Source organism: Trametes versicolor (genome assembly GCF_000271585.1).
Source record: "Trametes versicolor FP-101664 SS1 unplaced genomic scaffold TRAVEscaffold_6, whole genome shotgun sequence".
In the NCBI taxonomy this organism is placed as follows: domain Eukaryota; kingdom Fungi; phylum Basidiomycota; class Agaricomycetes; order Polyporales; family Polyporaceae; genus Trametes; species Trametes versicolor.
The window spans coordinates 133,169-152,266 of record NW_007360326.1 but is presented as its reverse complement, the minus strand read 5'-3'; the positions used below and the strand labels follow the sequence as shown (position 1 = coordinate 152,266).

Here is a 19,098-nt window from a genome sequence, read left to right as displayed (position 1 = left end):
TTATGACGGTTTGGTGCGTAACGCGGCGGCTCGGATTCGGCGTCGTCGAGCTCTCTCTCGTCCACCTCCCTCTACGTCCTCCGCACAAAATGTCCGCCACCCCTCCTAGACCCGCCGAGGGGCCCTCGCAAAGCAGCTGGCTGCCAGCAAAATCATGGCATCACTTCGTTGCTGGCGGGTACGTGTCGGTTAGTACGCACAGAAGCAGACACGTCTACTTAACATGCCACAGACTCGGCGGGATGTGTGGGGCAATCGTGACGAGCCCGTTCGACGTGGTAAAAACGCGTCTACAGTCAGACCTTTTCAAGGTGAAAGCGTCCACTGTTAGCTTAGCGGGAAACGGTACGGCGGCGGTAGTCGGACCACGGCCCAATCTGCTATGGCACTTTGTCGAGACTGGTCATATCCTACGGTAAGCGCGCTTGAAATGCTCGATCGGAACGCGACGCTCATGCTTGCTCTCAGCGATATCTACCGCGACGAGTCTCCACGCGCACTCTTCAAGGGCCTCGGGCCAACGCTCGTTGGCGTCGTCCCCGCGCGCTCCATCAACTTCTTCACCTACGGCAACGGCAAGCAGATCATAGCCAATCGCTTCAATAACGGCGAAGAGAACTCATGGGTTCACCTTACCGCCGCCGCCTTTGCTGGCATCGCTACGGGCACCGCAACAAATCCTATCTGGGTCGTCAAGACGCGTCTTCAACTGGACGCGCACCGACCAGCGGCCATACCAGCTGGGCAGTCATTCTTTGGCGGGTCGATCACGATGTTCAAGAAAATCTTGCGGGAGGAGGGCGTCCGAGGGTTCTACAAGGGTCTCAGTGCCAGCTATCTGGGTGTGACGGAAGGGACGATCCAGTGGGTGCTGTATGAGCGACTGAAGGCGCTAACAGCTGGTACGGAAGGGAAGGGTGGAGTACAGGAGTGGTTTGGTATGCTGGGGAGTGCAGGCACGGCCAAGTGTGTCGCGTCTCTCATCACATATCCTCATGAGGTGCGTGTATTCCGCGATCCACCTGTGGATCGTGATTTACGCCATCCTGCAGGTCATCCGAACGCGGCTACGACAACCACTCGTCGACGGCAAGATGAAATACACCGGCCTCGTCCAGACCCTCCGACTGGTCATCGCAGAAGAGGGCGCGCGCTCTTTATACGGCGGGCTCAGCGCACATCTCATGCGCGTCATCCCCAATGCTGCAGTGATGTACTCCATCTATGAGGCTGTCCTGCGCATGTCGTGATCCCCCCTCTCTCCCTTCCTATGATTCCGGGTATAATTCTCATGCACACGCTATCGACTGAACTGTATCCCCAAGTATAATGCGCCTCCACCCCTCACTCAGCTTTATTACTTACCTTACTCACAACTCATGTATCATTATTGCACGGGATATCCGCTTAGTATGCTCTAGAGTAGTCCGCGTTCACTGTATAATATCATTGGACATTCGCCGCAATGGTTTAGTCACACATGGATCTCGCGGATATCGAAACCCGACACAGCCGTAAAGGCACCACTGAGGCAGAGTTGGTATGCATCATGTTATCCTTCCTTCTGAAATCGTTGTACAGCAAAGTGACACTGCCTAACTGTCCGCACCCGCTTGGTGTCTTCATGCACGCATGCCCTGCATGACTCGGCATATTCCTGTCTAGTTCTCGCCGCGCCCGAGCTTGTCCAGCGCGCGCACACCCTGCTCAAACCACTCTTCGCGCGACACCCAGAACTCCTCGCGGTTCTTCATGATGTCCGCAAGCACAGCACCACCGAGGAAGACCATGTGTTTCCGGCGCGGGGGATCCTCGATACGGATCTTGAATTTCTGTTGACGCGCAGATCGTCAAAGACGGACATGGTAGCACCAAAAAATGTACGCACGTTGAGTCGTGTGGGGTCTCCGTTGAGCACCCGCGTGAGGTAGAGCTGCTTCATCTCCTTCTCCAGCCTGCTTGGCAAGCCGGGGTACATACTCGAACCACCAGAGAGGACGACGTGCTTGTAGAGCTCCGTCCGTACGTCGACGGCAGCGGCTTGGATGGTTTGGAAGAGCATTTCTGGGATATGTGCATGAAGATGGCTGCGTTCGTGACCCAGATCGTGTACTTACCTGCTACACCAGGCTGCTCAACATCTACGAGGTGAGGCTGGAACATGCATTCTGGTGCCTCGAACCTCTCCGACCCGATTTTGATTACTCTCCCGTCGGGAAGCTACGTCATGGTTAACCGCGCCGGGAATGCCGTGTACAGAAGCGGCACTCACGGTGTAGCTCTCGACCAGCACCGTCGTCTCCTCCGCTAGCCGCGTATCTTGGTCAAGGTCGTAGCTCACGTAGCACAACTTCTCCTTGATCTCCCGCACGGTCTCGAAGTCTGCTGTCCGGTTGAACGCGTATCCTCGCATGAGCAGCAGCTTGATCAGATAGCGCGTGACGTCTCGCCCCGCGATGTCGAGTCGGCGCGTCAGGTGGGGGAGGGAAAAGCCATCGTACACCGGGACAATATGGGTCACGCCGTCTCCAGAGTCGACGACGACACCCGTGGTGAGACCTGAACGGTACCACCATCCCTAAGTTACTGAATTCATCGACTATGGGGAACCAGGGACAGACCTTGCGCATATAGGGTGAGCACGGCCTGGATAGCAACGTACACGCCTTGAAAGCCGTATTCCTCGAACATGACTTGACACATGCGCTGCCGGTTCACCTTGGGGTTCATAGGCGGCTCGGTGAGGAGGACCTTTCGGCCCTGAGGTGCGACGCGCAGCTTCTCGTCGAAGGTGTAGTCCCATAGCAGCTTCATGTCCTCCCAGTTCCGCACAATGCCGTGCTCCATTGGTTGAGTGACCTGCAGGTAGTTGCGGTTCTCCGCGGCCTCGTCGCCGATCATAACATCCTTGATCACCGCGGACCCGCCAGCGCGCTCCTCCGCACGCAGGATAGGGCGGCCAACGATAGAAGGGAAGACTAGATAATTCGTAAGTTCAATGCATAGGAAATGGCTTGTCCGGTGTGAGAGCGGTACGCACCATGCTCGGGGAAGTTAGACCCCGCATATCCCACTTTGACGAACTGCGCGGTAACGATGAGTACCTAGGGGTCACAGACTAGGGCGATGACGCTCACGCCGGTACCGTTGTCGACGACCAGAGGAACTGAGGGGTCCATGACAGAGTGTGAGCAGTGTTATCGAAGAGGTCGTCGTGGTCGATGTCGAAGATGGCGCAGCCGAAGCAGGCGGCGCTTCCCTCAGAACGGCGCGGAGCGCGTCGCGGGACTCGAGCCTCGCGCCACTCTCCTCCGTCTCTCACTCCCTCGCGGTCTATCCGCCTCTACTCGTCACCCTTCGCGTCCTGCTCGCGCTCTGTGTGCTGTGTAGACGTCTCCGTGCGGACTGTGTCTGCGTTTCCCCACTCAGACGCGCTCGATCATCATGGCTCGCGGGGGAGCTTCCCCCGCGCCAAATCCTTTACCGAAAGTCTCCTTCGTGCGAGTAACCGACGAAGTAACACAACAACCCTCCGGCGTGCACGACCATGTGGCGCGATCGTACGGATGTGCGTGTGCAACGCATAACGCGTCCTACTATGGCTGAAGCCGTCCCACAGACAATGACTTCAACGATGAATTCATGCGACCCGAGGAGCACTACATTCGATACATTGGTATGTCTAAGATGTTCGCCATCTCCGTACACACATCAACGTGCCTGTTATAGAACCTTTGGAGAGCGATCTCGCCACGCAGGTCGAATATGACATGGACGAGCAAGGTGCGTGTTCACCCTACTTCCGGCATTGCGAGCGCTGACCTGTTATTCCCTGAAATAGACCAGGAATGGCTCGACGCCGTGAACGTTGAGAGGAAGGCGCAACAACTAGACAAAATCACTTACGAAACCTTCGAGATCATCATGGACCGTTTGGAGAAGGAGTGGTTCGACCTGGTAAGTTCCCTTGGATCAGCCACTCAAACGCTGTGCGTGACTATGCTTGCGACAGTCGAAGAACATCCCCAAGTCAGACATGGCGCTCCCCTCTGAGGATTCGACATGTGCTATATGCGATGATTCGGAGGGTGAGAACACCAATGCCATCGTGTTCTGCGATGGCTGCAACCTCGCTGTGCATCAAGGTACGCGGAACGTCCAAGTCCTGTTTCAGGTACTTATGATATTTGTGTAGATTGCTATGGGGTACCGTACATCCCCGAGGGGCAATGGTTGTGCCGGAAATGCACAGTATCTCCGGAGAACCCAGTGGTAGGCTTCTGTCCGCGGTTATGCTGGTTGTATACGACGATACTAAGCGTTCACCACAGTCATGTATTCTGTGTCCAAACGAAGGGGGTGCGTTCAAGCAGACCGTTTCCGGGGACTGGGTGCACTTGCTATGCGCCATCTGGGTGCCAGAAACTGCGGTCGCCAACGACGTCTTCATGGAGCCCATCACTGGTGTAGAGAGAATATCTAAACAGCGCTGGAGACTGGTCAGCGTACTGTTATCTATCTGTGTGGATACATCGCTGAGTTATCCTAGAGGTGCTCAGTATGCGACGTCAGAGAGGGTGCTTGTGTACAGTGCTCGAAGGCGTCGTGCTTCGTGGCCTTCCATGCGACATGTGCAAGGAAGGAGAAGCTCCTGATGCCTATGAAGGCTACGCAAGGGTCGGAAGCACCTACTTTGGCATGCTACTGCGAGAAGCATCTGCCGGTAAGCGGCTTACACATCGTTTTCTTGCTCGCCTGTGACTTGCTCACGCATCAACAGCGAGAGCAACAGGAAGCACGGCTCGCCGCCTTCAGAGCGCAAGCCCCAGAGGACTCGGATGCTGAAAATGGTCAAGCCAACGCCAAATCCAACAAGACAGCCCGTGCGTATGCGAAGACGTACAAACCGGGCCCGCCGTTAGTGCCTCGCATCATAGTCAACAGGATACTGCAATACATCTCTCGAATATCTGTCCGACACAAACCGGAATTTGTGCAACTGGTTTGTAGGTATTGGAGCTTGAAGCGAGAGGCGAGGCGAGGCGCCCCGCTCCTCAAACGGCTACACTTGGAGCCGTGGACGGCGCTCTCAGGCAGCAAACTCCAGACGGACGCAGAAAAGGTGGCGAAGTTGGAAGTATGTTCACATCGCTTTGCTCCGCTCGTCTTCGTGCTAACCAAAACCCCCCTAGTATATGAGGAAATTGCGGCTAGATTTGGAGCGTGTTCGCCTGATCATCGACGTCATTCGTCATCGGGAGAGCGCGAAGCAGAAGCAACAAGAGCAAATCCAACTTGTTCTGTCGCGTATCTTCTTCCCTCACGAACCGGCGCTGAGGTTCACGTTCGAGAAGATCTTAAGGTTCGGGTGCTATCCCGTTCACGTTGTTCTCGGCGTACTGATCGTTCGTTTAGTTACGATCGGCAGGAATATTTTAAGTCGCCTGTGAACAAGCACGAGGTACCCGACTACTACGATATCATCAAGGAGCCTATGTGCTGGGACACCATCGACAAGAAGTTGGACAGCCATGAGTATCTTGACCTCGCGCAGTTCAAGGTACGTTGGTCACCCTCCAAGGCTATATCATATAACCTCATCGATCCGCAGCGAGATGTTGCACTAGTAGTGGCCAACGCGATGGCCTATAACCAAACCAACACCCCCTTTTACAAGACAGCCTCGCGAATTCAGGGAAATATGCCGCACATATTCGCAGACCTTGACCGTAATCTGTCGATGCGGCCTAGTGGGCTCAAAGTGGAGCCGGTTGACAATGACCATCTCATCAGTGGCCACCTCGATAGTTCGCAGCCAAATGACGAGCGGGATGGGGAAGAGCATCTCAACGGCGAGCGTATCCTGTCGCAAACCCCTCCAGAAGAGCCCCTTCCACCCATTGGGGATCTCGAGCCACCTCTCGAGCTTCTCGAGCTCCTGGTTTCCGAAGAGCTGATCAGACAGGACACGAACGTCGTCATGACGTCGCAGCCAATCGAGTCCCTCCTCAGTTTCGAGATGCCCAACATTCGTCCTCTGGCCCCGCCGCCGCCCCCTCCAAAAGCAAAGCCAAAGCCACAACCACAACCACCACATCAGACACAACCGGAAGAGAGCGAGCAGGAGAAGGGACGGCGACCACGTGCGAAGGTCGACCGAAAGGCGGCTCTGGAGCGCAAGCGATTAGAGCGCCTGCGCGCCCTGGACAACTCGCCTGGCTTCCGTGCACCACGGACGCGTGCTGCTATGGCTGCCGCGGTCGCCTTTGAGGCAGAGGCCACCGGAAGCTCTCAGCCGCCAGAGAGCGAGCCCGCCGCCGAGTCGTCTTCTGCGGCCGGTTTGGGAGAGGAGGCAAGCTCGTCAAAGCCAACGCCAGCGAAGAAGCCACGACGATCTATGGTACACGCCCCCCGGGACCTCCCACTCACGGTCGACAACGTCGACAACCGGAAGTCGTTCACGATGTTCGAGCGCGGATGGATCCTGCCCCCAGATCAAAAGCGCGGTGGCCGGGCGCGGGTCGAGCGGACTCCGTTGCCGCCACCCAAGAAGAAGGCGAAGCACGGTGAGTAGCCAGAGCGCCGAATTGTATTTTACCAACATCATACTGAGTAATCGACAGCCCACGAAGGGTCTCGCCGCTCTGTTTCTAGTTCAGCGCCTGGGGAGGGAAGCCGGTCTCATCTGGCGGAGGGAGAATCGTTCGAACTCGCAACACACGACGCTACGGTATCCAACCCTATAGAAAGCGACGTCTCGACCACGGATATCTCTGCTGCCGCCATCCCTCCGGACAACATCCCTGGACCTCCAACCTCAGCAGCTGAAGTTGCGCCTGCCGAACACGACAGTCCACCCTTGGAGCTGCCGATACCTGAAATACCTGACACTGTCGACCCTGTCCCTCCATCGACCTCCGAACCCATGACGGTGGAACCCATCACTTCCACAGATCCTCCCACTCTCCACGCGTCGTCTGATGACCAGGAACACGCGTCGGTAGAAGGAGCGCCTATGGATGTAGACGACCCTGTCCTTGCCGAGAGTTCTCGCGAAGAAGACGTCGATGTCGAGATTCTCGACGAGGAAGTTCTGCCGTCTATCGTGGTTGATCAAACGCCGCCTCAGGAGGACCAGATGGAGGTGCAGGAGGAGGTACGGGAGGAAGTTCACGCACTTGATGTCCACCAGGAGCCAGAGGCCGCCTCAGAGCCAGCGCCAGATCCAGACTTAGCGCAAGAATTGGAAAGTGTGCATGAACACGAACACGGGCGCGATGGCGAGGGCGAGGGCGCGGGCGAGCGGGATCACGAGCCGGAGCGCGAGCTGGAACAAGAACCAGAACTGGGGTCGGAACGGGGAGAAGAACCGGCGCCCGAACAAGAACCAGAGCAGATGTCAGCAGGGCAGGAGCAGGAACCAGAACCCGAGGCACCGCAGACCCCGGTGGAAGAGCCACCACAAGAGCCGGTGGAGGAGCCAGCTCAAGAGGAGGACGAGGAGGAAGACACGGGGCCGATAAAGATCATCTACATCGACGAGCTCGACACCCCCGCGACGCGGAAGGAGAAGAACCTGCTCAAGAAGCTGAAGCGGCAGGCCGCCCGCGAGGCCCGCGAAGCCGCCGCCCGCGCCGCCGCCGGAGAGTCGTCCCCAGCTCCTGCTCCGGGTCCATCCCCACGGCACGAGCAGCCTTCTGCGGGTCCGTCGCGGTCGCGGTTGTCGTCGGATGCGCTGGACGACTACGACTCGGAACTCACCGACCTGTCGGACGGGGATGACGACGGGGAGCCGGACGCGGAGATTCCGAGTGCGGCGGGCCCGGGTGTGTTGCAAAAGCCTGAGGAAGGCCCGGCGATGTTCCGCTCGTCGAGGCGGGGACCGCCCCCGGCGCAGGAGGAGGTGGAGCCTGGTTCCATTGTTGTGAAGCCGGGGGAGAAGCTCGAGGGTGGGACGCTAGGTACGCTACCGCTGTCTCTTCGAAGCTCTTAGTGCGCTGACGTTGATTACTTCTTGTACGTGTTAGTGTGGGCCAAATTTGGTGAGCATTCTCTCTTTGATACTTGTGCCACGACCGTGCTCATCGTCGATACAGAGTCGTTCCCGTGGTGGCCAGCTGTTGTGTTCGAGGAGGACGACCCGGAGGTGCCCGAAAGCGTCGTCGCACGAATACCGCCGAGCGAGCCAGACTTGGAACTTGTTCGGTTCTACGAGAAGAAGCACATCAACAACTGGTACGCCCTTCTGCGGACTCTCTCATTCGCTCCTCGAGCTGCGCTGACCGCGTCTCTAGGGCATGGGTGCGCCACCGCAACATGCGCTACCTTGGCGAGGACGACTGTGAGTGTTCCGGGCTGCGCGATCCGAGGCCTGCACTAAGGACCCCGTAATGAATTCACAGCGCTCGATGCGTTGATGCTTGCGCCGACGAGCAAATACCAGCGATGGCGGAGCGCCACGCGGCGAACGGAGTGCCGCAATGCATACCAGTGCGTTGTCCTTCTTTGTATCGAGTCGACCGTTGTCCGTCACTGAGCATGGACTGCGTTGTAGGGACGCACTCGCAGAGATGGAGGCCGAGGGGGAGGCGCAGGCTGCCAATGATGCGCCGCAGGGCGGGTCATCTCGCACGCGCACCCAAACGGCTGGCCAATCGGGGTCAGCTAGGGGTCCCGATTCTAAACCGGGGCCTGCGGGACGGCTGCGCAAGGCTGAAGCATCGCGGAACGCACCCGAGGAGGACCCGCTGCCCGCCGCCATGGGTGCTGACAGCCCTATGACAGATGTGGACTCGGTCGAGTGAGCAGCGCTGTTCATGGTTACTGATGACGATGTGTGTGTATGTACGTTGCTTAGCTTATGGTCGCTGTATACTTGTCTGCTATGATAATGCTGTCTGCTTGCTATCCAGCATCCCGGGTCAGGAGCGAGCACTGGTCCGAGGCGGGGAGGGCGCGGGTTGATTGATATGACGCAGTGGCGGCATCTGCAAGGGATGCTAATCTGTGCGACTGCGCATCGAGATGGTACCATAGATCTGCCCGTGCTTCGCTGCCCGCGGACATGGACTCGGGGCGGCTGACGACTGCCACTGGAGACTATGTATTCTTGGCCCCCACGTGTGCTGGCTGACTGGACACACTCGTTCTCGGAGTGCTGAAGTTAGACCGTCGCCTCCATGATCAGTGCTCGCCATGCCATCAGCATGCAGGACGAACAGAAAATCAGACGTAGGGGGCATGCATATCCATTTACGTCGTATCAACGCGGTCGCGAAGGCTTAGCCTTGTTCCCTGTGATGTGCAAAGTCTAGGTTGGAAGAACCGTGATGCATGCTGATGAGTTCTGGTTCAGATGCTCCGCCAGGCGAGGGAAGCTGGCAACGACGGTGTTGTAGAGTCAGCATGAGCGCTTTCTGCTGGAGGACATGGAGCCATTCGCTCACGAAAAGCTGGTAGAGGACTGCTTCGCGTTCTTTGAACTTTTTGCGCGGTCCTGGCGCCGAGACCACGGGTGAGGGCGGGGGTGATTCTGAAGTCAGGAACATCCGCGGACCCCATCATTCTGGTCCTCCGCATGCGGCCATATCCCCCCGCAGGCGCCGGGTATTCTATCCGAGGCGTTGCCTCTCTCGTTGCCTCCGCCGCCAGCGGCCGCACCTCATTCGCCAGCAGGCAAAGTGCCTCACGGCGCAGGGGACGCCGAGCCGGCACCGGTGTCTTTGAGACGGGTTTGTCGAATGTATCGTCAGCTGAGTCGGCAGCGTTTCCAGCTGGGCATCCTGCGCTTCGCTGTGTGGGCGACTTCCGTGTGCTTGGCTGGAAACCACCATCAACGAGGTTTCCTATCGAGCATCCCGTGGGGCATGCATGCACACCGCGGCGGAGCACGACGCCTTCTGCAGCAGGATGAGTGGTGCGCGGACTCCTCCACCTCGAGCAGCTAATTACGCGCTAGCCCGGTCCGGTCACGGCGACGGCGCGCCAAGGGGTTTTTCCAGGTCGACTCCCTCCTCCGAGCGTCGTTGCCTGCCGGGTGTCGCAGATGCCACCGACCGCGCGGTTGCTCGACGCATTTGATGGCGAAAATACCGATTCAATCCTGCTCAGGCCTGGCCAAGTTACCTCCGGCCCTGGGAAGTTTCGGCGCGCAACACAGGCATCTGGTGGGCCATCTGGTTCCGGACCGTTCTAGTGCTCCGTTGCCCCTCCTTTGCGCGCGCAGGTCTGTGCACACTGCAAATTATCGCCACGGGTTGCTGATTCTGCATTCACATCGACGCTCAGTCGCAGCGGGGACCGCTTAGCTGAGCCCGTGAGCTCAAGCCGGCCATCGGCTGCTGCCCTCCTGGCGGCGTCCGAGTCTCGATCGCGCCCTAGCGACGCCCACTCCCTCTGTCGTCTCCAGGAGGAGGCGTGGAACGGGGGCCGGGTGAACAGAACTCGCCTGCGATAGCCATCGCCGTCCTCAGATCAACTTGGCGCGCGCCGAATTATAAGAATCGTCGTCTGGCCCTCGACCGCTCCTCCATCCCCCCATACTTTCCTTGGTTCTGGTAGCTGGGCTTCCCGGGTTCATTTTCCTCTCCTTCTCCCTTTCGCCTTCCAGACCTCTGTCTCCGGCCGGTCCGCCCACCTTCCATCGTCTCCGCCTGTCAAGCTCGCTCGTTCCACTCGCCTTTTGCTCTATCCTTATTGACAGAAGTCATCATGTCCGTCTTTAAGAGCATTGCTGTGCTTTCGCTCGCAGTCTCGTCTGCCTACGGCCACGCGTTTATCAACGGTGTCCAGGGTGCCAACGGCATCAGTGGCCTCGGCCTCGGTGTCAGTGAGTAGCATTTCGCATTTGTACGGTGTCTTTCGAGATACTAACAGGAATTTTCTTAGCGTTCAACGGAGAGGTTGCGCGTGGTGGTACCACCGAGCAGCCCTTCCAGCTCGACACCCCGGTGATGAAGAACCAGAAGGACGACCCCTGCGGCGCGACCCTCCTCGCCGGCTCCGTCGACATCTCCACCGCCATCGAGACCGTCTCGACCGCCTTCGGTGGCCTGCCGACCATCCCCACCAGCGGCAAGCTTACCCTGGGCATGTTCCAGGTCAACGCTGACGGCGGAGGACCCTTCACCGCTGAGATCAACACCGACGCTACTGGCAAGTCTTGGACCGCCATCAACGTCCTCTCGCAGCCCCCTGGTGTCAACGGTATCATCCAGTAAGCTCACCTGCCTGCCGTAATATTTTATGAGCATTCACTTACGCTTTGCTTGCGCTCCAGCTCTGCCCCCGCCAACTCGACGATCACTGTCGAGATCCCCTCGGGCACGACGTGCACCGGCGCGAACGGCGCGTGTGTCATCCGCTTCAACAACGGTGGCCCCGACTCCGGTTCGCTCGCGAACGGTGCTGGCCCCTTCGGTGGGTGTGTCGCCGTCGCTCAGACTGGTGCCACCGCTGGAACTGGCGCCGCCGCGACCACCACCGCGAAGACCGCGACGTCCACCAAGAAGGCGGGCAAGGGCAACAAGGCCGCTGCGGCTGCCGCCGGCCAGCGCAACGCCAAGGTGTACGGGCGCCACTTCTACCCCACTGTGAAGGCCCGCGAGGAGGCGATCGCCGAGCTCGAGCGCCGCCAAAAGCTCACCGCGCAGCTCATCGACGAGATCAAGGTGCGTTTTTTTATGCACGTTCGGTGTTTCGGAGCAGTACGCTGACTATTTATTTATCCAGACCGCCACTGGTACCGCCATTGACATCCCTATCGACGCTGTCGCCGGCCACGATGACGCCGCGCTCCTCGGCGGCAACTCCACCACGCCTACCAACGCCCCGCTCTCTGCGCAGAACGCCGTCGACCTCAAGAAGGCGGTGCAGCTCGCGATCGAGCAGGCGCTCGGCCTCCTCGCGTCCGACGAGGTCGATGCGGGCGCGAACGGCCAGGCTGAGGCTGTCACTGACAAGGCCAATGCCGACGCTGCTGCCGCGATTGCGGACGGCCAGCTCACGTCCATCAACGCTGGCAACGCCGGTGTTGGTTTCTTCCAGACCGCAGTTGTTGACTCCCTCCTCGGTGGTCGTACGTCTTTCCTCTTCCTTAGCATGTGTAGCAGATGCTGACCAAGGTTCCGTGTCTTCGCAGTCGTAACCGCGACCAACGACCTGACTGCAACAGCAGCGGCCACCGCGACCGCCGCAGGTGGCAACAACGCTGCCGCTGCGAGCGCGACCACTGCTGCCGCGACTGGCCGCAAGGGCAAGGGTGGCAAGGGCCGCTTTGCCGCGGCCGCCGCCGCAACGAGCCGCCCGAAGATGATGAAGAGGCGTCTCGAGTAGACAGCGCAGCGCACGCCCCACCCCCGTCGCCCGCGTACATAGGTCTCTTTTCCTTTCCCCTCTTGGTGATCCCGACCGCATCCGCATGCATACGTACTAGCAGATAGTTTTGTGTGTTGTGTACGGTCGAAGGGAGTTCGGGACGCAGTCGTACTTTTCTTTCTTTACAGTACCCTGTGTTTCCTGGACTACGTGAAGCTCAGAATTCCATCGCGTCGAACCAAAATATGCCCTGTGGTGTGAGCGTGTCTTAAAGCTTGGGGATGAAAGTTATAATGGGGGTATGTTTGCACGAGCGCAACTGCACGCGAAGATAGCAGTCGAAGCTTCCGTCCTTGTGTTTACACTGGGTTCTTCCGTTGCTACTCAACTTTGGGGGAGTGATGTGTGTACGTGCTTCCGACGTTCGTGAGCATGCATTCATCGAGGTCGCTGCGCACCGATCGCGCGGCCGCGGTTCTATGCAAATTCTCAAACGCGCAGTAAGTCCTTGGCGACGGTCCAGTGACCTAAGTAGTATCACCCAGAACAGAACCTTCAAAGCAACTAGACATTTGTACAGTACGACTAACGTTCTACGGATACATGATGCTACGCACTACAAGCACATTCCTACATTGTCCTCGTTATCTCAACATCACAACACAGCAGAAAGCAACGAGAATCACGACGATCACAAGCACGGAGGTAAAACGGGGAGCGGAGAGGGAGCGGTATAGGGCGGCTGACAAGAGGCTTGATAGCCTCAGACCTGGTTGTGAAACACAGACTGGGTGAACTGCTCGTCTGTGCTGCCTTCCTTGGTCAGGAGGATGTCCTTAACCTACATAGCATGTCAGTCTGACGGCCTGTATGCGGCAAGAAACGAGCATATATGCGTACCTCCGAAGGCGGATTGAGTCCCAGAGCATGAGCGCGCTCCCAACGATCGAGTCTTGACACTCCTATGCAGGGTCCGTATTCGTATGACCTAACGTCCGCATACATTAGCAGAGCCAAAAGGGCTAGGGGCCAGTCAAACTTACAGGTCAAACACCCGAAGGATGTGGTGCACCATGGTTTGTCCCTGCGCGTGCACTACATGCCTGCCGTCAGTTCTCCAGCTCCACTTCGCATATAGCGCCACGGACTCACCAGGCTCGAGATGACCCATCTTCTCGCGTACGACGCCATACTGCTTCCTCCACCGCTTGTCCTCAAGGTCCAGCTTTGTCTTCGCTTTCTCGGGCTCAGCCTCTTCGACCACATCCTCCTCTTGCGCCTTGCGCGCCTTCTTAGCAGCCGGCCCGCGCGGCGGGTTCACGCGGCGCTTCTTCGTCTCCGGAACAACGTAGTCGTCGTTGAACGACACATCGCTGTCGCTGTCCGATATGGAGATTGAGATGGGTTCGGTAGGGATGGTGGTAGAAACCGAGCGAGAGCCTGCGGCCCGAGCAAGTGAAGGCTTGCGGACCGTGTCCGCCTTCTGTTGCTTTCCTGCAGCAGCGCTAGCGGTGGAGGAGTTCCGCTTGGATGCGAACGAGAGCTTTGCTTGCTTCGTCGCGGGAGTTTGTTTGGAGTTCTTTCGGGTAGACATGGTAGACGGAGGTAAGGAGCGAAACTCTGTGAGCGGAGCGCATGGGTCGACGTCCATGACATCTCCGTCATTCTGGCCCTAATGTGCTCACCGAGGGTAAACATATGGCCGGCTAGCTCAGTTGGTTAGAGCGTGGTGCTAATAACGCCAAGGTCGTCGGTTCGATCCCGGCGTTGGCCAAGCTTTTTGCTCTTTCATGTATCTCCCGCCCACCCAGTATTGGAAAGAACAGCACCATGTATACATATCACCAGCGCGTACACAGGTTCTGGAGCATAAGGGTGACCCGAAACCCCTTTGGCAGGCCCGTATACTGCATTAAGGAGGGCAATCCACCTCGGGGGAAGAAGAGCATGTCAATCAAACGTGCTGAAGCACTATGGACGTTGTAGCCTCGGACAGATCTATCCAACATTGAGGCGAGCAATTAGGATGATATGTAGTATAGTGTGGATAGTCCTTCGAGCTGGTCTACAGACATCGCCGCACTCTAACTACAGTACCTCAGATCGCCTTGTTCTTGATGAGCTCTAGAGACACGGCCCGTCAGTCCGTGACAACATGAGTACCCAAATAACCCGACGTACGCTCGATCTCGGCAATGGCACCGGCAAGGACCTCCTTTTGCGTCTTCTCGTTGTTGAGGTTCTTGAGCACGTTCTCGACAACGGTCTTGACGAGGTCGGCCTGCTCGCTCTCCTTCGCCTGCTGCTCGAAGCGGACCCAGCTGTCGAGGACGGTCTTGACCTCGGTCGCAAGAGCAACCTTCTGGCGCTGGACGAATGCCTCGGACTCGAGCTGCGCGGTCTCCTGAAGGTATGATGACGCGCGTGTCAGGGGGACGGGACAGGGGAGAGACAAGTGGGCAACGCACCTTCGAGAGCGCGAAGAGACCCTCCGTGACGGAGACGACATCCTTCATCTGCTCAACAGACTGGATGCGGTCCTTGACGACCTGGGTGTGCTCGGTGCGGGACGCGTTCAGGATGTCCTTGACGCGGTTGATGTGACCCTCCGCCCAGTCGCGGTACGGCTCCTTCACAGCCTAATTTACGAAAGGCGTTAGCATCCCTCGCGTACAACAGTACAATATTATACGGGCAGCGGCCGCAAAGACGCCGTCAACTGGGCCTCACGTCCAGTCAACCCTGCTTCTCCGTGCACCAAGGCATGGTCGCCGCCAAGCGGACCGCACTACCCGCGACGCGACACGTACCTTGTAAATGAAGGAGATGAGGATGAAGAAGCCGGCAGCGATGACAGTCTCCTCGTTGACGACGTAGAGCTCCTGCGAGATGGCGGTCGCGACGAGACCCGTGCCAAGGATGACGGAGCCAGTTTTCGTGACGAGGTTGGGGGAGGAGGGGAGGCTGTTGATGATCTCCGCGGCGCGCTCCTCCGGCGGGGGCTTGCTGGACGAGCTCGCCATGCCCCGGCTACATTTTTGCAACGCACATACGCACGGCCTCGGTCAGAAGGTTTGCTGGATGGGTGGTGAACATGACGCTGAATAAACTCACGCGGTGAGAGCCCGGGGGATGGAAGAGACGACCTGGGGCCTGACTCGGGAGGCTAGAAATCCATGTGTCGGTCGTACGCGCAGAAATAAATTATAAACAGACCACACCTGATGCCCTGAGGGAGGAAACGGCAATCCTGGACGCCATGGACGATGAAGGTGAAGTGCTGGCGGACGACGTCGACGGTGAGCAGCTCTGCAGCGGCGCCTACACACCGTGGGAGTTCGGCATTCCGATTTCTCACGATATCTTCCCGAAAACACTCCGAACCGCGTGAGCGCCTAATGCTCTTGAAGCGTACCGCATCAACTTATTCTTGGCGGCATCTTCGCTCTCTCTAGTCTGATCTCTTACTTTGCCCTTAAGTATCGTAGCCAGACCTCAGGTAAGATATATGATAGGCTTGATAAGCGAACGCCTTGGGTATGAGAGGAAAAGAGTGCGACACCTTAGTAGGTCCTTACCCCGGCGAACAGCTCGATTTGAATCTCAACCATACCGTCACTTCATAGGCAGCTGCCGATGCCGGTCGACAGAAAGCTCCCTCATAACTACCGCACGTATGTGTCTCTTGAACTCGCGTGCCGTTCATGTGTACTTATCTACCGCCCCTAGAAGCAATCCACGGTGATATCCCCATCACAGCATGGGCGCGCGAGCTCGTTTATTTGCAATGTCCCGCCGATCCCGAATCCACTTTCAGCAATACGCGGCGATCAAATATTCAGGGCACACCCAGTAGTAGCTAAGGTCCCTGCACCCGGATCCCAACACTCCGATAGATATGGAGGGCGCCCGCTGCGTGGATGTAAATCTGCAAATGATGCCCCCATGGTCTCCGAGGGGAGAGGGAGGTTAGTCAGACTGGGCTCGAGCTTTAGGTCGATCATTGGACGGCTACCCCCGAACCCTGTCCCCCGGGACGATAATAGCTGGGCCGGAGCTGGATACTGCGCACTGCAGGTGCTCCCTCACGGCCTCCCCCAACATCGCACAAGCTTGTGGTCCGTACCTGCCCGTCGCACAGAAACATGTCTACGCAGGACGCTTCCGCCACTATCGAAGTGTATAATAGCTTGTAAGTCTGCCGTCTTCCGCACCACAATCGATACTCATCATCTGGCCACGTTTCCAGATATGTGGACAACCGCTGTCTAATCGCGGTCATGGGTGAGATCCCCGAATGCGAACATTCTGCACCGCCTCTCACATACGGCCAGCCCTGCTAGCGTACGAATTCCTAATAACCTTCGACCAAGAGGTGGAAATGTTCTGGGTGCGCAAGATGACGGGTGCATCCGTCCTCTTCTTGTCCAACAGGTACCTGCTGCTGTTAGGCTACATTCTCGTCATGTGCGAGTATATTCCGATGTCTGACACGGTACGTCACGCTCTCCTTGCTCTCTAATCATATGACTTCGGTCTGGCTAATGATATTGCAGAGGTACGCCCGCTTAGGATTTCGTCACCCTCAAGCCTGACGTGCTTGCCCCCGACCTCCAGTTGTGCTCAGATGGTCAAGGCACAGTCAGTCATACACTTCCTTCAATACCTTCCTTGGGCTGGTGAGCATTAGTATATCATGACGGTCAACGCCGCACTCCAATCGACTTGCAGCATTTTCTGGCCTGCGTGCGTTTGCGCTGAATGGCCAAAGCTGGCCACTCCCGACGCTCATATTCCTCCTCTCTCTGATGCCAATGGGTGTGAACTTTGTACGTCTCTCGTCGCTTTTCAGAGATCACAGTTCGTGTTTTCATTGAAGCTACATTGTTACCAGGCTCAGTACAGCTTCGGGCTAACCGGAAGCCACGATCCGACATTCGGCTGCCTCGTCGAAGTGAACCTCACTGTCCCCCAAGCTAAGACGTAAGAGTACTTTAAATGCACTCCGTTGCGCCGCGTCCACTGACGTTGTTATTGTAGACGTGAGCTACCTAGCCACGCTGTTCGATACTCTCCTAACACCAGCGCAGTGACGATTTTATCCCGGGTTCCTCTGATTGTGGCAGACATCCTGGTCATCGCTGTCACCTGGTTCACAATGCGGCGTCGAGTGCTCCGTGACGAGCCTGGATTCCGGAGCCCCCTGACCCTCTCTACTATTCTCTTACGCGACGGTGAGTGTCCGGGCATCAGTGCTTTAAACGAGAATCGTTGAACGAGAATGCGCAGGCACCATATACTTCATGTGCGTAGCAACGTAGTATCCCTTGCATACGCCCCAGGTGCGACAACTGAAGTTCCCGCAGAATACTTCTTATCTTAAACGTCCTTCACCTCACGTTGACTATGATCTCGGTGAGAGCCACGCGATAGGTTATAAAAATATTTCTAACGACGCACGTCTAGCTGGTCATACCCTTCGACCCTTCAAGCCAGGTCACGACTGTCACCGAGCCGTACGCCGCGTCCCCCTCTCCCTTATTCATCTCTCACGGTCACAATCGCCCTATAGTGTGACCGCGGTGCTCGTCTCGCGTTTCCTCATCGACCTGCAAACCGCCAGCCGCAAAACCCTACGGCTCGATTCCCAGGACTCCATGTACATTGACAGCACCGCCTTCGGCGTCGGCACGCTCAGTTTCGCGCGCGTCGTCGGTTCGCTCGGGTCGTCGCTCGAGTCGGCCTCATTGTCGAGTCCAAGCCGGGACGAAGCGGGAGAGGACGATGGCGATGGTCCTTCGAGCACCGAAATAGACTCCCAAGAAGTACAGATCACCTCATTGGCACTCAACACGCGTCAAAAGCGAGGACAAACTGGAATCTATTAAACCATGCTCCGTTAGTTCTAGAGACTGCGCAATGATAACATACCTGCAAGTTCTCCAGAGGGAGATCCCTTTCCGCGCGAGCTCGCATGCCTTTCAGTTGTGTCCTTCTTGCCTTTGCGGCCAAATTCTCTGTAACGTAATAATCTGCGCGAGCGATTGTCGAAACGAGGCCACCATGATACTACATAGGTCGACTTTAATACAGGAATCGGCGTACCTGGCGTCGAAGACAAAACCTATGAGTACACCCGTACGATCAGATTGGTACAGCACTCACGCTTCCGCAGATCGAACGAACACGATCTCCCAAGAGCGAAGGCGATTGCATTTCCAGTTTCAAGCAAGTTCGGCTTGGTAAGTTAGGGGCGACCGTGTTGCAGTACCAACAGGCCGCAGAGCGGGAATAGACGCTCGCGGGTTGGCCGGATCGATTGAGCGGTCCGTCGACCGCGACATCCTGCTCCTGCTCCTCTTCCTGCTCTTGCTCCTCTCAACGACATTGACTACGGACAGAAGTTCGTACTACTGAATTGATCTATGTCACCGGACGCTAGCACCCCGCCAGGCCGCGCTATATGCAGTAGTTTGCTGAAGCGGAAATTACTGTTTGAGTTCGTCTCTCTTCACGCCGCGCCTGAGGCACGCCCACAATTATCCATCACAACTACCGCAGCTCTTTGGGAAAATGCGCATCCGGGCCACAACATCCCTCAAAACTGCACCTGTGGCCGTCGTCGAAGTCCTAGACAACAAACATGAATTCTACCGTGTCCTTCGACACCACACGCCTCCCGTCCCCTGATACCTGTCATGCCCCGTCACCCACTAGCACCCCCATCCCCAATACGCTAAACGACAGCGTCGAAATGGGTAATCGCACCGCCGGGCCTACACT

At 57.5% G+C, this 19,098-nt stretch overlaps 7 protein-coding genes and 1 non-coding gene across 8 annotated transcripts; 5 read left to right on the top strand and 3 right to left on the bottom strand.

Annotated features, from left to right (window-relative positions):
• Nucleotides 1-66: 66 nt before the first annotated feature.
• TRAVEDRAFT_28886 (mitochondrial carrier) lies at nt 67-1,474 on the top strand. The gene is made up of 4 exons (XM_008039968.1): nt 67-178; nt 233-415; nt 469-1,000; nt 1,053-1,474. Exons 1-4 carry the CDS (start codon nt 90-92, stop codon nt 1,248-1,250), a joined length of 1,002 nt encoding a protein of 333 aa, XP_008038159.1. The 5' UTR covers nt 67-89; the 3' UTR covers nt 1,251-1,474.
• A 57-nt stretch (nt 1,475-1,531) lies between these two features.
• TRAVEDRAFT_167567 (actin binding protein) lies at nt 1,532-3,237 on the bottom strand. Its single transcript, XM_008040328.1, has 7 exons — nt 3,138-3,237; nt 3,041-3,083; nt 2,622-2,978; nt 2,273-2,559; nt 2,118-2,220; nt 1,889-2,064; nt 1,532-1,832 (listed from the first exon to the last, which is right to left on the bottom strand). Exons 1-7 carry the CDS (start codon nt 3,177-3,179, stop codon nt 1,662-1,664), a joined length of 1,179 nt encoding a protein of 392 aa, XP_008038519.1. The 5' UTR covers nt 3,180-3,237; the 3' UTR covers nt 1,532-1,661.
• Nucleotides 3,238-3,444: 207 nt separating this feature from the next.
• Nucleotides 3,445-8,905, top strand: TRAVEDRAFT_71843 (uncharacterized protein; the record flags this gene model as incomplete). Its single annotated transcript, XM_008040327.1, has 18 exons — nt 3,445-3,568; nt 3,620-3,676; nt 3,730-3,783; nt 3,842-3,957; nt 4,013-4,145; nt 4,196-4,272; nt 4,332-4,499; nt 4,550-4,723; nt 4,781-5,137; nt 5,193-5,362; nt 5,416-5,560; nt 5,612-6,566; nt 6,624-7,961; nt 8,028-8,042; nt 8,097-8,235; nt 8,295-8,341; nt 8,403-8,490; nt 8,555-8,905. The coding sequence occupies 18 exons, from the start codon at nt 3,445-3,447 to the stop codon at nt 8,802-8,804; spliced, it is 4,407 nt and encodes a 1,468-aa protein (XP_008038518.1). The 3' UTR covers nt 8,805-8,905.
• A 1,805-nt stretch (nt 8,906-10,710) lies between these two features.
• TRAVEDRAFT_123691 (uncharacterized protein) lies at nt 10,711-12,333 on the top strand (the record flags this gene model as incomplete). The annotated part of the gene is made up of 5 exons (XM_008040326.1): nt 10,711-10,828; nt 10,888-11,215; nt 11,279-11,669; nt 11,731-12,076; nt 12,140-12,333. 5 exons carry the CDS (start codon nt 10,711-10,713, stop codon nt 12,331-12,333), a joined length of 1,377 nt encoding a protein of 458 aa, XP_008038517.1.
• A 533-nt stretch (nt 12,334-12,866) lies between these two features.
• On the bottom strand, nt 12,867-13,909 carry TRAVEDRAFT_71842 (uncharacterized protein; the record flags this gene model as incomplete). Its single annotated transcript, XM_008040325.1, has 4 exons — nt 12,867-13,156; nt 13,216-13,303; nt 13,359-13,410; nt 13,468-13,909. 4 exons carry the CDS (start codon nt 13,907-13,909, stop codon nt 13,079-13,081), a joined length of 660 nt encoding a protein of 219 aa, XP_008038516.1. The 3' UTR covers nt 12,867-13,078.
• Nucleotides 13,910-14,015: 106 nt separating this feature from the next.
• Nucleotides 14,016-14,089, top strand: TRAVEDRAFT_t110. The gene has a single exon. It is a non-coding gene; the product is annotated as a tRNA-Ile (tRNA).
• A 324-nt stretch (nt 14,090-14,413) lies between these two features.
• On the bottom strand, nt 14,414-15,338 carry TRAVEDRAFT_47305 (ATP synthase; the record flags this gene model as incomplete). The annotated part of the gene is made up of 4 exons (XM_008040096.1): nt 14,414-14,439; nt 14,497-14,719; nt 14,784-14,954; nt 15,126-15,338. The coding sequence occupies 4 exons, from the start codon at nt 15,336-15,338 to the stop codon at nt 14,414-14,416; spliced, it is 633 nt and encodes a 210-aa protein (XP_008038287.1).
• Nucleotides 15,339-16,058: 720 nt separating this feature from the next.
• On the top strand, nt 16,059-17,973 carry TRAVEDRAFT_148174 (uncharacterized protein; the record flags this gene model as incomplete). The annotated part of the gene is made up of 11 exons (XM_008040324.1): nt 16,059-16,507; nt 16,565-16,599; nt 16,650-16,810; nt 16,931-16,994; nt 17,047-17,144; nt 17,210-17,298; nt 17,404-17,549; nt 17,605-17,620; nt 17,682-17,730; nt 17,782-17,831; nt 17,888-17,973. Coding segments are annotated over exons 1-11 (840 nt in total), but the record flags the coding sequence as incomplete, so codon positions are not given.
• Between the last annotated feature and the right edge of the window lie 1,125 nt (nt 17,974-19,098).